The 16,274-nt window shown below is 27.0% G+C and overlaps 2 protein-coding genes across 4 annotated transcripts; one reads left to right on the top strand and one right to left on the bottom strand.

Annotated features, from left to right (window-relative positions):
* Positions 1-8,417: 8,417 nt before the first annotated feature.
* On the top strand, positions 8,418-12,988 carry LOC122721395. 3 transcript variants are annotated; one of them, XM_043949089.1, is made up of 6 exons: positions 8,418-8,637; positions 10,450-11,020; positions 11,834-11,958; positions 12,207-12,321; positions 12,445-12,521; positions 12,711-12,988. In XM_043949089.1, exons 2-6 carry the CDS (start codon positions 10,537-10,539, stop codon positions 12,822-12,824), a joined length of 915 nt encoding a protein of 304 aa, XP_043805024.1. In that variant the 5' UTR covers positions 8,418-8,637; positions 10,450-10,536; the 3' UTR covers positions 12,825-12,988. The 3 variants fall into 3 exon arrangements, with proteins under 3 accessions (XP_043805024.1, XP_043805023.1, XP_043805025.1); XM_043949088.1 differs by having other exon boundaries at positions 10,324-11,020; XM_043949090.1 differs by having other exon boundaries at positions 8,421-8,637; positions 10,427-11,020.
* A 1,950-nt stretch (positions 12,989-14,938) lies between these two features.
* LOC110608176 lies at positions 14,939-15,828 on the bottom strand. The gene is made up of 2 exons (XM_021747386.2): positions 15,638-15,828; positions 14,939-15,561 (listed from the first exon to the last, which is right to left on the bottom strand). Exons 1-2 carry the CDS (start codon positions 15,643-15,645, stop codon positions 14,970-14,972), a joined length of 600 nt encoding a protein of 199 aa, XP_021603078.1. The 5' UTR covers positions 15,646-15,828; the 3' UTR covers positions 14,939-14,969.
* Between the last annotated feature and the right edge of the window lie 446 nt (positions 15,829-16,274).

The raw sequence follows: 16,274 nt of genomic DNA, 5'->3' as shown, positions 1-16,274 counted from the left end.
AAAAATAAAAAATTTAAATATTTAAATTATAATAGATAGAACAGACTAATTAATAAAAAAATTTAAGTGTACGATTTTAAAAATAAAATAACCGTATTGAGGGTACCTCTACTCTTCTTAATTAAAGGGAATTAGCTTTATGAAAATATTCATATATGATAGAATCAGATCTTTGGATTTTCATATTCGTTTACTTTTTATTTTGTATTTTAGTAACCGTATTGGGGATAATCTACTCTTTTTAATTAAAGGGAATTAGCTTTATAAATATTTTTATATATGATTTTCATATTTGGTTACTTTTTACTTTGTATTTTATAAACTCTATATATTTGTAAGCTTCTCATCTGAATATACAGAATATTAAAAACTATTTTTCTGTTTTAAATTTTTTAAATTGATATATTAATTATATTAAAATTTAAAATTTAAAGTGTGATTTATATATTTAAAAAATTGAAAATGATGAGCAAATAGCAGAAACAAACAGAAAGAAAGAAAGATACCGAGCCATGGCGCAGATTCTTGGTACTGCTGCCTTTGTTTTCTGGGATTGATATGTAAATTTTTGTTAAAGGAGTTGGAGTAAATTGCAACTTTGGCTTCCCAGCTCATAGTCATTTTATAAGAATTGTGAAGCTTCCATTCAACTGACGGATGATAGCTTGTTTCGTTTTTTTTTTTTCTTTTTTTTCTTCGCATAGTATATTTTTTTAAATTATATTAATAAAATTTTATTAAATAAAAAAAATATCATCTCAAATAAAAAAAATATCGTCTCAAATAAAGTGATAATTATATTTAATAAATTCTCTAATCAAATATACAAACGGCTATAATAATAGCATTAGACAATCCATTTAACAGAAATATTAATTTTAAAATTTAACAAAAATTTATAATTATTCCAAATCAAACATTAAAATAATAAAAAATAATTTTACAATAAAAAAAAGACCACTGATTATTGGTTTAAAAAGGGAAATATTCAATTTCCTAGGAAAAAAAAATTAAAATGCAAACATTTTGAATTTTAAATATATCTTGATCAATAGTACATTCATATTAATTGATATGCTAGCTGCTAGGTAGACATTAAAAGTGATGTACCTAAATTATTTTAAGCCAAATGCACGCATTTATTTTTGTTGACTTGCTATGCAGAAACAATTATTATTTGGTCTTTATTATTAAAAAAAATTAATAATTAATATTTTAATTTTAAAATTAAAATATTTTTTATATTTTAAAAATTTTAATAAATAATTTTTTTAAACTTTAATCATTAAATATTATATAAAAATATAAATATTTTTAATAAAAAAATTAATTAATAAATATTTTTTAAACAATAAGACTAATTAATAAATATTTTTAAATCACAATAACTAACTATTAAAATAATTAACCATTAAAATTAATAAAAATATTTTTTTTAAATTTAAAGGTATTTTAATATATATTTTAAAATTAAAAATTGAATTTTTTATAATATAAAAATAAAATATTAATTTTTTTATTTAAAATAAATATTAAATATATGAGTGTAATAAAATAATAAAAAAAATATATAAGAGTGAGTATTCAGTCGATTCAGTTTAAAATCAAATTAAATGAAATAAATAAAAAAATTAAAATTTTAGTATTTATAAAAATTAAATTGAATAGATTTTAATAAAAAATTAAATTGATTTTAGTTAAAAATTAAATTAAATTAAACCGATCTAATTCAGTTCAATTCAATTTGATTTAATTTTTTAAATTTTTAATAATTTTTTTTTATTTTTTACACTTTATTTTAATATTTTAAAATTTATTTAAAATATTTTAATTTTAATATAATTCAATCTCTATATTAATAAAAATAATATATTATTAATATTAATTAAAACAATTTAATTTTTTAATTTTTTATTAAAATTAAATTGAATTAGAATAAATAAAATATTAATTTAAATTTTTTAATTAATTTAATTCGATCACTTTCTTTATTTAAATTGAAAAACATAAATGTATTAAAGATGATAGAGACTCCTCGTCAACCACTATAGTACATAGATGTAACTGTATTAAGTTGAGCGAGAAGACTCATCAGAGAGCCGTCTATGTGGAATAGTTCATATTCAGCGGTTGACAATAAATTTTTTGAAATCACAATAATAATTACCAGTTAAAATTAATGAAAATATATTTTCAAAAATTTTAGAAATGTTATAATATATATTTTAAAATTTAAAATTAAATTTTTTTATAATATAAAAATAAAATATTAAATTTTTTTATTTTAAAATAAATATTAAATATATAAGTGAGATAAAATAATAAAAAATAAATAATAAAAAGTGAGCAATCTACTCGCACTAAAATATACAGAGTAAATATTTGATCAGTTCAATTTAAAATTAAATTGAATCAAATAAATTAAAAATTAAAATTTTAATATTTATAAAAATCAAATCAAATTGAATTGAACTGATTTAATTCAATTTAATTCGATTTAATTTAATCGATTTAAATTTTTAATAATTTTTTTTTTATATTTTACTTTTAGTATTTTAAAATTTAATTAAACTATTTTAATTTTAATATAATCTAATCTTTTTATATTATACTATTATCACTAATCGATTTGTTTTAATTTTTTCTATTAAATTTGAATCGAAATGAATAAAAAATTAAATTAAAATTTTAAATTATAAAAAATTTGAAATTAAAAACCGAACTTGAGGTTCGGCGGCCAGCCGAACTTAGGTTTCTCCTCCATGACTTTTCCTTTCAAAACTCAATTTTTCTTTCTTTGTTAAAAACCTTAAAAACATATAAAAACATTTTAGAAAACCTTTAATTTCACCCTTCTAAGGGATTCCGACCTCGGGATTCCAGATTCCAACGGAGATTTCGTCGGAAAGTTAAAATTCTGATGCCAAAACTTAGCCGGGTATTACATTCTTCCCCCCTTAAGAACATTCGTCCCCGAATATTCAACAAACAAACACATGCATAGCATAAACATAAACACATAAAACACATAAACACTAACCTTAAAAGAGGTAGGGGCATTGCTGGAGTATGGACTCCCGTGTCTCCTAGGTACATTCTTCTACATTATGGTGATTCCAAAGGACTTTCACCATCGAGATTTCCTTGTTCCTTAGCTTTCTGATCTGTGTGTCTATGATCCGCACTGGCTGCTCAACATAGGTGAGATCTCCTAGGATCTCTACATCTGATTCATTAAAAACCTTGCCCGGATCTGACACGAACTTCCGTAACATAGAAACATGAAAAACCGGATGTATTCTCTCCATTGAAGCAGGTAAATCTAACTTGTACGATACATTCCCAATATTCTGCAAGATTTCAAAGGGTCTAATGTACCGTTGAACTAGCTTACCTTTCTTCCCAAAACGAATCACCCTTTTCATAGGAGACACCTTGAGCAACACCATATCTCCCTCCTGAAACTCCACATGCTTCCTGCGGACATCTGCATAGCTTTTCTGCCGGCTCACAGCAGTTCTGATCCTTTCTCTAATAATGGGCACTACCCTGCTGGTGATCTCTACTAACTCAGACCCTGCCAAGGTCCTTTCTCCCACTTCTTTCCAGCAAACAGGTGACCTGCACTTCCTCCCATAAAGGGCTTCATAAGGAGTCATCGTTATGCTAGCATGATAACTGTTATTGTAGGCAAATTCCACCAAGGGTAGATGCTGCCTCCAAGAACCGCCAAAATCTAGCACACACATTCTGAGCATATCTTCTATAGTCTGGATGGTCCTCTCTGACTGTCCATCAGTCTGAGGATGGAAAGCAGTGGTAAAGTCTAGCATGGTGCCCATTGCATTCTGCAGACTCCGCCAAAACTTGGAGGTGAACTGGGGTCCCCTATCTGACACTATTGAAACCGGAGCCCCATGTAACCTCACAACCTCTTCCACATACACTTGTGCCAATTTGTCCACAGAATAGCCACTCCTGACAAGGATGAAGTGAGCAGATTTGGTTAGTCTGTTCACAATCACCCATATGGAGTCTAGTCTGTTGGACGTGGCTGGCAACCCCACTACGAAGTCCATTCCTATGTTTTCCCATTTCCACTTTGGAATCGGTAGTGGGTAGGGGTGAGCAGTATTCGGTTCAAACCGAAAAAACCGACCGAACCGAATCGATTTGAAAATTTGGTTCGATTTTTTATACATTTCCGTTCGGTTCGGTTTTTAATTTCAAAAATTGCAATTATTTCGGTTTGGTTTGATTTTGATCAGAAAAAAACTAAAAAAATCGAACCAATCTGATTAGTGATAATAATATGTTTTTTTAATAATATAGAGAAATTAAATCATATTAAGATTAAAATATTTTAATTAAATTTTAAAATACAAAAAATAAAGTGTAAAAAATAAAAAATTATTAAAAATCGAAACTGATCAAACCAAATCGAATCGAATCGAATCAGACCGATTTAGTTCGATTAGGTTTCTGACTAAAATCGATTCGGTTTGGTTTTCATAAACACTAAAATTTTGATTTTCGGTTTATTCTGTCAAAACCAAACCGACCGAATGCTCACCCCTAGTAGTGGGTTGAGCATTCCAGCTGGCTTCTGATGCTCTAGCTTCACTCTTTGACAGATCTCACAAGCAGACATAAACTGTGCCACTTCTCTCTTCATAGCTGGCCACCAATAGACTTTTTTTAGATCCTATTACATTTTGGTGGCTCCAGGGTGAACATTGTATCTGGAATTATGAGCTTTCCTAATAATGTCTCCCTTCAGACTCACGTCATCTGGTACACATAACCTGTTCCCGTAACGGAGGATCCCCTTATCGTCGAATCTAAACTCATCATTCTTGCCTGCTTGAACTATCCTGGCTATCTTCACCAACTCTGGGTCCTCATGCTGTTTCTGAGCCACCTGCTCCAGAAACACGAGTGTCACTCTCATCTGAGCTATCAAAGCACCTGTACCAGACAACTCCAACTGCAACCCTTCCTCAATGAGCTTATAGAATTCCCTCACCACCGGTCTTCTCTCTGCTGTAACATGAGATAGACTGCCAAGTGATTTCCGGCTTAGGGCATCTGCCACAACATTTGCCTTATCCGGATGGTACTGAATTTTGCAATCATAGTCACTAAGCAGTTCTACCCATCTTCTCTGCCTTAGGTTCAACTCTCTTTGACTCAAGATGTACTGCAAACTCTTATGACCTATGAAGATCTCACATTTAACCCCATACAGGTAATGCCTCCATATCTTGAGTGCAAAGATCACAGCTGCCATCTCTAGATCATGTATAGGATAATTCAACTCGTGCTTCTTCAGCTGCCTAAAAGCATAAGCAATTACACTCTCATTTTGCATCAACACACAACCTAGTCCTACTCGGGATGCATCACAAAACACTGTGAAATCTTCATCACTGGTAGGCAGAGCTAACACTGGTGCTGACGTCAACCTTCTCTTCAGCTCTTCAAAACTTTCCTCACATTGTTCAGACCAAACGAACCTCTGATTCTTTTTGGTCAATCTGGTCATAGGAGCCGCAATTTTTGAGAAGTCCTGGACGAACCTCCTGTAGTAACCTGCCAAACCTAAAAAGCTTTTGATCTCTGTTACTATAGTGGGTCTGGACCAGTTAGCTACAGCTTCTACTTTCTTGGGGTCCACTTCAATTCTTTTTTCTAACACAACATGCCCCAAGAAAGAGATGCTCCTTAACCAGAATTCACACTTGGAGAACTTGGCATATAAGCCGTGCTCCCTCAGGGTCTGTAACACTATCCTCAGATGCTCCTCTGCATCTCTGGAATACACCAAGATATCATCAATGAAAACGATAACAAAGTGATCCAGATACTGGCTAAAAACTCTGTTCATGAGGTCCATGAATGCTGCAGGGGCATTGGTTAGCCCGAACGGCATTACTAGGAACTCATAATGCCCATATCTGGTCCTGAACACTGTTTTTGGCACATCTTCCTCTCTGATTCTTAGCTGGTGGTATCCAGATCTCAGATCTATCTTGGAAAAACAACCTGCTCCTGCTAGCTGGTCAAATAGATCGTCGATCCTGGGTAGAGGATACTTGTTCTTGGTAGTGACTGTCTGTAGTCGATATAAAGTCTTAGGGATCCATCCTTATTCTTTACAAACAGAACTGGAGCACCCCAAGGTGAGGTACTCGGTCGGATAAAACCCTTATCTACCAACTCTTGCAGCTGATCTTTCAACTCTTTCAACTCTGCAGGTGTCATCCTGTAGGGAGGGATAGAGATCGGTCTAGTTCCAGACATCACTTCTATTTTTTAAAAATTTAAAGATATTTTAATATATATTTTAAAATTAAAAATTGAATTTTTTATAATATAAAAATAAAATATTAAATTTTTTTATTTAAAATAAATATTAAATATATGAGTGTGATAAAATAATAAAAAATAAATAATAAAAAGTGAGCGATCTAATCGATCGATATAAATATGAAAATACATATAAGAGTGAGTATTCAGTCGATTCAGTTTAAAATTAAATCAAATCGAATAAACAGAAAATTAAAATTTTGATATTAATAAAAATTAAATTGAATAAATTTTAATAAAAATTGAATTGATTTTAGTTAAAAATCAAATCAAATTGAATCGATCTAATTCAGCTCGATTCGATTTGATTTGATCGATTTAAATTTTTAATAATTTTTTTTTAATTTTTACACTATTTTTAATATTTTAAAATTTATTTAAAATATTTTAATTTTAATATGATTTAATTTCTATATTAATAAAAATAATATATTATTATTATTAATAATACAATTTAATTTTTTTATTTTTTATTAAAATGGAATTGAATTGAAATAAATAAAATATTAATTTAAAATTTTAAATTAATTTAATTTGATGAATTATTTTATTTAAATCAAAAAACATAAATGTATTAAAGATGATAAAGATTCCTCGTCAACCACTATAGTATATAGATATAATTGTATTAAGTTGATCGAAAAGACTCATCAGATAGTCGTCGATGTGGGGTAGTTCATATTCAGCGTTTGACAATAAATTTTTTTAAATTCCAATAATAATTAATAGTTAAAATTAATAAAAATATATTTTAAAAATTTTTAGAGATGTATATATTTTAAAATTAAAATTAAATTTTTTTATAATATAAAAATAAAATATTACATTTTTTATTTTAAAATAAATATTAAATATATGACGTAGTAAAATAATAAAAAATAAATAATAAAAAGTGAACAATCTATTCGGTTGATTTAATTTAAAATTAAATTGAATTGAATAAATTAAAAATTAAAATTTTAATATTTATAAAAATTAAATTGAATCGATTTTAATCGCAAATCAAATTTAATTAAACCAATTTGATTCAATTCGATTCGAATTGATTTGATCAATTTAAATTTTTAATAAAATTTTAATATAATTTAATCTCAATATTCATAAAAATAATATATTATAATTAAATTAAATAAAAAATTAAATTAAAATTTTAAATTAATTTAATTTAATTAATTTTTTAATTTAAATAAAAAAACGTGACTGTATTAAAGATGATCGAGACTCCTTATCAACCACTATAGTACATAGATAAGTTGACTCAGAAGACTCATCAGGGAGTCGTCGATGAGGGGTAGTTCATATTCAGCGGTTGACAATAAATTTTTTTAAATCACAATAATAATTACCAGTTAAAATTAATGAAAATATAATTTTAAAATTTTTAGAAATGTTGTAATATATATTTTAAAATTTAAAATTAAATTTTTTTATAATATAAAAATAAAATATTAAATTTTTTTATTTTAAAATAAATATTAAATATATAAATGTGGTAAAATAATAAAAAATAAATAATAAAAAGTGAGCATTCTACTCGCATTAAAATATAAAAAAGAGTGAATATTTAATCAGTTTAATTTAAAATTAAATTGAATCGAATAAATTAAAAATTAAAATTTTAATATTTATAAAAATCAAATTGAATCGAATTGAACCGATTTAATTTAATTTAATTCGATTTGATTTGATCGGTTTAAATTTTTAATAAAAGTATTTATTTTTTATATTTTATTTTTAATATTTTAAAATTTAATTGAAATATTTTAATTTTAATCTAATTTAATTTTTTATGTTAGTGAAAATAATATATTATTATAATTAATTTATTTTAATTTTTTAATTTTTTTATTAAAATTGAATCAAAATAAATAAAAAATTAAATTAAAAATTTAAATTATTTTAATTTAAATAAATTTTTTTAATTTAAATCAAAAAATGTAAATGTATAAAGATAATCGTGACTTCTCATCAACCACCACAATATATAGATATATAGATATAATTGTATTAAGTTAACCGAGAAGACTCATCATAGAGTGGTTGATATGCGGTAGTTCATATTCAATGTTTGACATAAATTAAGAGCACAAATATAATAGATAATCATGATCTCCACATGTATATTATGGTATAAATACCCTCTCTGTTGCATTTTTACACACATCTCTCTCAAGGTGGCAGCTGTCTAAAGACGGTCGAATCGGAGTGCATCTACTTTCCTCCACCGCAGTCTCTCTCTGTCACCCGCCCCGCTTCTAGCTTTTACAGGTATCCTAGTGTTGCATTCGTGATTATATTTAATTATAATTACTACAGTTACTATAATATTAATTAATTCTGCATATATAATCATCTGCTCATCGTCCCTGTGGCTGATCTGATGGTTTTTGCCCTTTTTATCTTCTTGTTTCCAGTGCTTTTTACATGTCTTAAGACCTATTTAAAAAAAAAAAAAAAGCTCTATTTTAGTTAGACAATATTAGAGAGTTTAAAATTAAATTTGATAAGAATATTAAAATAACAAAATAATTTCTATTAAACTGTTTTTTTAATTGATTTAACCTTTTTCTTTTAAAAGGTAGTTTTGACCATTAAAACTTTATGCTAAACAAATTGTTTTGTATTTGACCATGTTATTATTTTCTTCATAATGTTTTTCTTGGCAGTTTGCATAGTTATTATTCAATTTTTTTTTCATTTAGTATTTGTTGTTTTACTAAGTTTTTTATTTTTATTACTAACAACTTTTTTATTTATGAAAAATTATATATTACTATATAATATCTTTTTCATCCTGATACTTCCCAATTAGCTACGATGCTTTGTTTTTCTCCGGTCTTTTAATTATTTTAGCCAATTAGATTTAAAAAATAGGTTTCATAAATATTTAAATTTTAAAATTGGTAGCAGTATTATGTCTAAGTCTCCAAATTAATTTGGATAAAATTAATTTTCGTCCAAATTTATAAATATTAATTAAAATAAAAGAATTTATTTCTTAATCAAACTATGTCTAAAAAAATTTTTAACTAGATAGATTTATATTAACTCGAGCCTTTAACCTTCTCCAAAATACTTATTTTAGAATTTGAAGTATTAAATAAAAAGTCTAAAATATTAGAAGACCTTTGCCAAATAGTGGAACTAGCATATAATTTAAATTATTCTATTAAGACAGTAACCGATTAAATTAGTTTGTCGCCTCATTCAAAATAAAATCTAAAAAAAATCTTGAATTAATAAAAATTTATAATTATTTATAATTTATCTAAATTCTTACTAACTCTACTGAGTCGAATAGTTTCCACAATAATTTTTTCATCAAACTCTATATAAACAATTATAAGATGATTGTTCTAAATTTAAAAAAAGTTTCTAAGAATTAAGATTTTTACAAATTTAATAGAAAGAAATGTCATAAATTGTATCTAATACAACAGATTAATGGATTCTGTTTTCAAATTGTATCTAATAATATAAAAATTATACTATAAAACAATTATTTCATATATGGTAAAGTTATAAGAATTTAATAGACAATGAAACATTTAAAAAACTATTCAATACTTCTTTTAGAGTTATTTTTTTTATTTTTATGATATATTTTTACATAGTTTTTATTATTATCGCTATTCTATATAAAAAAAAATCCTAAAAAATACTGTAAAATTTCTCATAATATAGACCTAATAGTATAAGTTAGTAACTGATTTATTGTTGACATAATCTATTAATTATACTTTAGCTATGATTAATAAATATTATTAACAATTTTAATTGGCCAAATACGTGATTAGTCTATAAATTTTTTTAAAAAAAATCAATTGACATTTTCACCTTTTCATTGTTAATTTTGGACACTTAATAAGTATAACCATTTAATTTTTAAACTTTATTGTATATTGATGATGACTGGCCAGAAATCTAATGGAAGTTAGATATTTTTAAATCCAGAATAAGAGGATTTACAGTCGTTGCGTAAACTTAGCTTAACAGGAGAGTTCTCCCTCCCCTTTCCTTTCTCTGTTAGTGATGTCTAATGGTCTCTCTGTTACAGTGACACCTGTTTTTGTCACGCAGGTCCGTACGTACGGAAGTGTCAGAACCCCTCTCCACACCAAACGGTTATTTAATTTATCTCGGCGTGCATGTGAGCAAAACTGCGAAATGACTAGATTAGCTGTTTTTCCTCATGTCACATCACCGGGCTGGATCATTTCTCAAGGGTTTAAGGCCTATTGCCGATTCAGTCTGCCCCGTGTATCTGGTCCTCATGTCACATCACCGGGCTGGATCATTTCTCAAGGGTCTAAGGCCTATTGCCGATTCAGTCTGCCCCGTGTATCTGGTCCAGGGCTTGAGACATTAAACCGGTCAATTGAGGGAAGGTGCCGTGGGCTTTGGTCTGGTGTTGCTCCCTTCAGTCCAGCCTTGCCCAGTGCAGGCAAGACCCGGCGGTTATCAGCACGAAAAAAATCCAATGAGCAGGATGATCAAACCACACCACTGCTTACGGAGAACACAAGCGATGAGCATATTGGGAACCGTAATCACTTTTCGTGGTGGTTGACAAGTGTTTTTCATAAGAAAAAACTCTCGCCTTCGCTGGATGACCGTATCAAAAATCTTGAATTTCCATTTGATGAGAAAGGTTCGTACGTCATTTTTTTTATTTGTTTTTCTATGCATGAAAAATTTTTTTATTGTTTTTTAAATTTTTTTCATATTAAATCATATTTCCTGTTGAATCCCACATCGGTTGTAGAAATAGGTAATGTGCCCCTTGTATGAGACAATTCTCCCCTTTGAGTTAGCTTTTGGGGTGAGTTACGCCTGATCCAAATTTAACATGGTATCAGAGCCTTTCCATCCGATGTTGGGCCTCCAATAAATGTGTCACGCACTAATAAAATTCTGGATGTGAGAGGGTGTGTTGAATCGCACATCGGTTATGAAAATGGATAATGTGCCCCTTATATGAGTTATAAGCAATCCTCCCCTTTGAACTAGTTTTTAGAGTGAGTTAAGTCTGATCCAAATTTAACATCCCCATCTATAATTTTATCCTTTTATATAGTGCACATTTACGTAATTGAACTCAGGATTGAATTTTAGGGGAAAAAATAATTTATTCGAGCATAGTATATTGGTAAAATGAATTGTATTATATTGGTATATTAATATTAAATAAATAAATAATTATTTATATAAAATAATATCTATCCAATATATAAAATTTAAATTCCAAAATAACTCATAATGAGTACTTAAAACTGTGAATGCTATCCTAATTCAAAATATAACATGAAATGGCAGTTCCATAATAGACAATTAAATAAACATGTAATATCAATTTCTTTTAAAAAAAAAAAAAAAAAAAAAAAAAAAAACTCCTTGGTTATTATATACAGGATTTCCATTGGACTGCTCATATCTCTCTTTCTGCGGGATTTTTGTTGTGCAGGGAATCAACAGGAAGAAATACTAAAGGAATACAAAGATGGTTCAGAGTTGTCTGAGATTAAGTACCTAGATATTCACATTGGTTCTGGTGATTGTGTGCAGAATAAGGATATCCGGAAGCTAAAGGTATTATATCAACTTTATCTTTCCTTCCTACAAAATTCTCCTCAACAACAAACTTTAAAATATGAGATAGCCATGAAATTACTAAACGTAACTGATATAACCTGAGAGTAATTCTCATCTAAATTGGGCTTATATAGATTATAGCATAAATATATTAAGTTTTACGTGAATCCATTATATTTTATATTGTACATCTATGTGAATCCGTATATACAAGTATTTGTTAGAATCTTTGGCATGCTCTGCAGGTCGTTTTCGACTACTATCTCTATGATAACTATGGAAATAGAGACATCAACAGGAAATCTAAATCGAAGAGTTCTCATGAAGAGCGGGACTTGTGCGAACATGAATTTGGTACAGGTGAGAAGATGAAAAACAGTGTAGACGATTTCTATATTGTTGTGTTAAATTTGATAATTATTTAGGGTATGCATGTATGTTTTTTATGAGTAAATGAATTAAATTGAGATCTATTGCATGTAGGATTTAATGAAGGAATTAGAGGCATGCGAGCAGGAGGAATTAGAAGGTTCATTGTTCCTGTGAAACTTCTCCGAAAAGTAAGTATATATCTTCAACTTTGTTCTTCTTTCAACTAATAATAATAATAGTATTTCCGCAAACATTCATTAAACATTTGCATTTCCGTGTTCATTTGAGTTTTTTTTTTCTCACAGTATTTATTTGAGTTAATTGCCATTAAAGTATAAACTTGAATTTGATAAGAGAATCAAAATGGTGTTGGACAGGACAAAGGTTATACAGTGAAAGGTGATTATGCAGTTTTTGACGTGAAGTTACTGAAAGTTTACCCATCCATAGCCTGTCATGCTAGGATAGTAGTATTTGGGGCTGAAAATTGAAGATTTTGCAATTTGTGCAACCAACTTCTTAATAATTTTTGTGTCCATGTGTTTGTTTGAAACAGTACCACCGCTGCGAAAACAACATATTTGTGTTGTACCCAAAATTAAAATGTGAGTAAACAGAATGTTAATTTGCCATTAATTATCTAGCAAGTTTCATATATAATTTGCCATTTATATAGTAAAATATTTTTTATAGATAAATAAATAGATAAAGTTTTAAGTCTCAATATAACAATTTTAGTGCAGTGATCCAAAGTAAACAATGGTCAGCAAAATCCCAACTTTTTTTGATGTCGTGTTTCTCTTTCTCCAACTCTTTTATATATATATATATATTTGTTTTATATATTACATTAAGTAAGCAACAGATTAGTATTTTTTTTTAAATTTTTTTAACAACAATAGCGCCAAAATAATTATAAAAATAATTTTTTTAATATTATTATAATAGACAAAATAATTTAAATTAATTAGTGTCTTGTTAGATTTAGATAGTAAAATTATTTAAATTTTAATTATAAATTATAATAGAGTTTTTGGTATAAATTAGAATCATTATAAAAATAATTTTAACTTGTATTTGACATTAATTATAATAATATGAACAATTGAAATTATTTGTGAAAGTAGTTTTTTGCATAAATTTTCATTGTCTAAAGTTATTAGTGAGAATTTAATGCCACTAAATATTATTTATTTTAAAATTAAATAATATTATAAATAATTTAAAAATTTAGAGCATTTTGAGAAATCTTGATATTCCTCTCTTTTCTTATTTTTATATATAGCATAAATAAACACTTCCAAACTTCATGATTTTGAATGGAACTAAAAAATTATTACCTCTAAATCTATGTTTAATGTTAATTTTTATATTGGAGTTTATTGTAACCGACCCGCTCAAGCAACTTGTGCACAAATATGATTTTCTGAACTTGAAAGAACATTAAAAAAGATATTATTTTACAATAAAATAATAAAATCTTATAAAATTAAGTATAAATTTAAATTATTTTAAAGTGATTTTTTTAAAAAAAATTAAAAATTTAAATTCTCTCCTTTCCAATAAAGAAATTAGTAAAAAATTATTAATTTCAAATAGAAAAAGAAAAGAGTATCAAGAAAAAATTTTGTCTTTTTGTAATATTTAAGAGATAAATTGATATGAAAATACCTCAAGGCATATTCAAAAATCAAAGGCCCATTAGTCTTAGTGAAAATACTTCCATATATGTAATATTTAATTTAAATTTTTATTAATTAGTATTTAATTAGTGAAGTGAAAATTATAATTTTTAATATTTTTATTTATTATGGTTCATTTTATAAAAAAATTCAATGATTTTTTATAAAATTATACAAGATGTTTTTTTTTTAAAAAATATTTTTTTAATTTAAAAATAATTGAGTTATTTTATTTTAAACTAAAAATATTAATATATGTATTGCGAATAATAACGGGCATTTACCAAAAATATTTGTTTTTGCCTTAAAATAATTGTATCAATGCTCCAAATTCTAGCCTAGAAGCTACAAAATTAATTAATACAAAAGGACCTCTTGATCAAGACTTGTTCAAAATTCAAGACGTTTGAATTTTTAACTTGTTCTTATTTTCCTTAGAAAATTCAAATGTTTCCTTTTCCTTAGAAAATTCAAATATTCCTTCCTTTTTTTTTAGTGGAATTTTAATGCAAAGTTAGTTCACCAGTCTTATCACTCGCATGTGGATGCTTATCTTTTTCTATCTACACTTAAAAGAATAATTATTTATATATTTAATTATTTGGGTGATAGGTACATTTTAATTTTGAAATAAAAAAAAGGATAATTTTGAATTAGTCTGCTTAGTTGATTATTGAAGCGTCATGCTGTAAAGTTGGATAAATGAGTGAGTATAAAATAAAGTTGATAGAGTTTTAATTTTATTTAGTATATTATCTAATTAAATTAGTTTCACGTCGTATAAGTTTAAAATATATTATTAAAAATAAAAAAAATTATTAAAATAAAATTAAAAATTGAAAATTTTAAAAATTAATTTACTAAGATATATTTATCTTCAGACTAAATATTCATATATAGTATATGAATGTAAATTCTAAAAATTATTAATGCACATAATTTTGTAACATTAATTTACGGCTCAATCATACAATGAACCAGAGCGATCAACATAAACGGTAAATAAATTAAGAGTGAAATAACGACGAGGATTAACAGGGTTAGACTAGCAACTCGAGTCTCATGGATCCCGCAGGACAGCTTCCCCAACTTTATCTCAATAACAAAAAAGATTGAAAGTGCGAAAAATAAGATCCCAGCAACCGATGCCGTGATTGATATTGCGAATATTAAACCCCTTTTTACATCAAACAGGCGAACTTTCTTGCCATCTAAACGAGGTTTATCAGGCTCGGTGCTAACTGACTTTTTGTCGTTGTCGGGGTCGTCGGGGTAAAAAATATGCAGATAAACCTTGATTGATTTGGCTGCCATAGTTGAAAGAAGAAAGCAAGAAAATGACACAACTTCGTATACGACGAGTCGTTTAATTACCTTCATGTCTGCGTTGCATTCAGGTCTGTTTATTTCCAGGCTACGTTGTTGGGGGTCCGCAAAAGCTAATCCAATGAACACAGCTGCTATGAAGAGTGTATTCACACTGACCAAGTCTTCTATGGCCTTTAAAATGATGTCTTTACTCTTACTAGGGCTTCGCTTATTCTCCCTGAAATAAGATTGAAAAGCCACAGTGAATTATATTTCATTAGAAAGGAGAGTGAGAGAGAGAGAGAGAGAGATACCCGGCCATGGCAGCTGCAGATTCCTTGTAATTTTTCAGGAAATTAACTCTTTGAAAGATTCTTGCTCACTTGCAGGGATTTCTTAGCTCGGTTCTTTATATAAGCAGGAATTTTATTTTCTGGAAAAACAATTTGTTATGACTCACAATCAACTATTGCCAACTTGATCTAATAGCTAAAGTATACCACTAAATTTTTATCACTGGCTTGACAGAGGAATGCTCCTTTAATAAAAAACTATGATTATTAATTTATTAAAAAATTTACTATTTAATCCCTATATTATAAAAAATAAATTAATAAATCTCTCAATTTTACAAAATACACTAATAAAATTAAATTTTTATTTATTTATTTAAAAATACACTAACAAAAATTAAATTTTTATTTATTTATTTATTTAGGTTAGGTCGTATCTAATACAAGTTGAAACTTCATATGAAATTAAAAATGATGCTTAAAAACATGAGTGTATCATGAGATATAGTCATTAAATAAAAACAATATTATTTATTTTCAATAGAAAATTAATATAATAATTTAATTAAGAAAATTAATATAAAAAAAACCATAAGTATTGGCTACCAATCCTAGAAATTAATATAGTGAAGTTACATTATTGTTTCTTTCTTAAAAT

This window comes from Manihot esculenta, chromosome 12, assembly GCF_001659605.2.
Source record: "Manihot esculenta cultivar AM560-2 chromosome 12, M.esculenta_v8, whole genome shotgun sequence".
In the NCBI taxonomy this organism is placed as follows: domain Eukaryota; kingdom Viridiplantae; phylum Streptophyta; class Magnoliopsida; order Malpighiales; family Euphorbiaceae; genus Manihot; species Manihot esculenta.
Note: the sequence above shows the minus strand (reverse complement) of the source record. Positions and strands in the feature narration are given on the sequence as shown.

Bases quoted from the DNA above. Each gene is read 5' to 3' on its own strand.
- LOC122721395 (XM_043949088.1), top strand. From the start codon at position 10,402: ATGTCTAATGGTCTCTCTGTTACAGTGACACCTGTTTTTGTCACGCAG. The intron at 11,021-11,833 runs GTTCGTACGTCA...TTTGTTGTGCAG, and splicing joins ATTTCCATTTGATGAGAAAG to GGAATCAACAGGAAGAAATA. The intron at 12,322-12,444 runs GTGAGAAGATGA...TATTGCATGTAG, and splicing joins CGAACATGAATTTGGTACAG to GATTTAATGAAGGAATTAGA.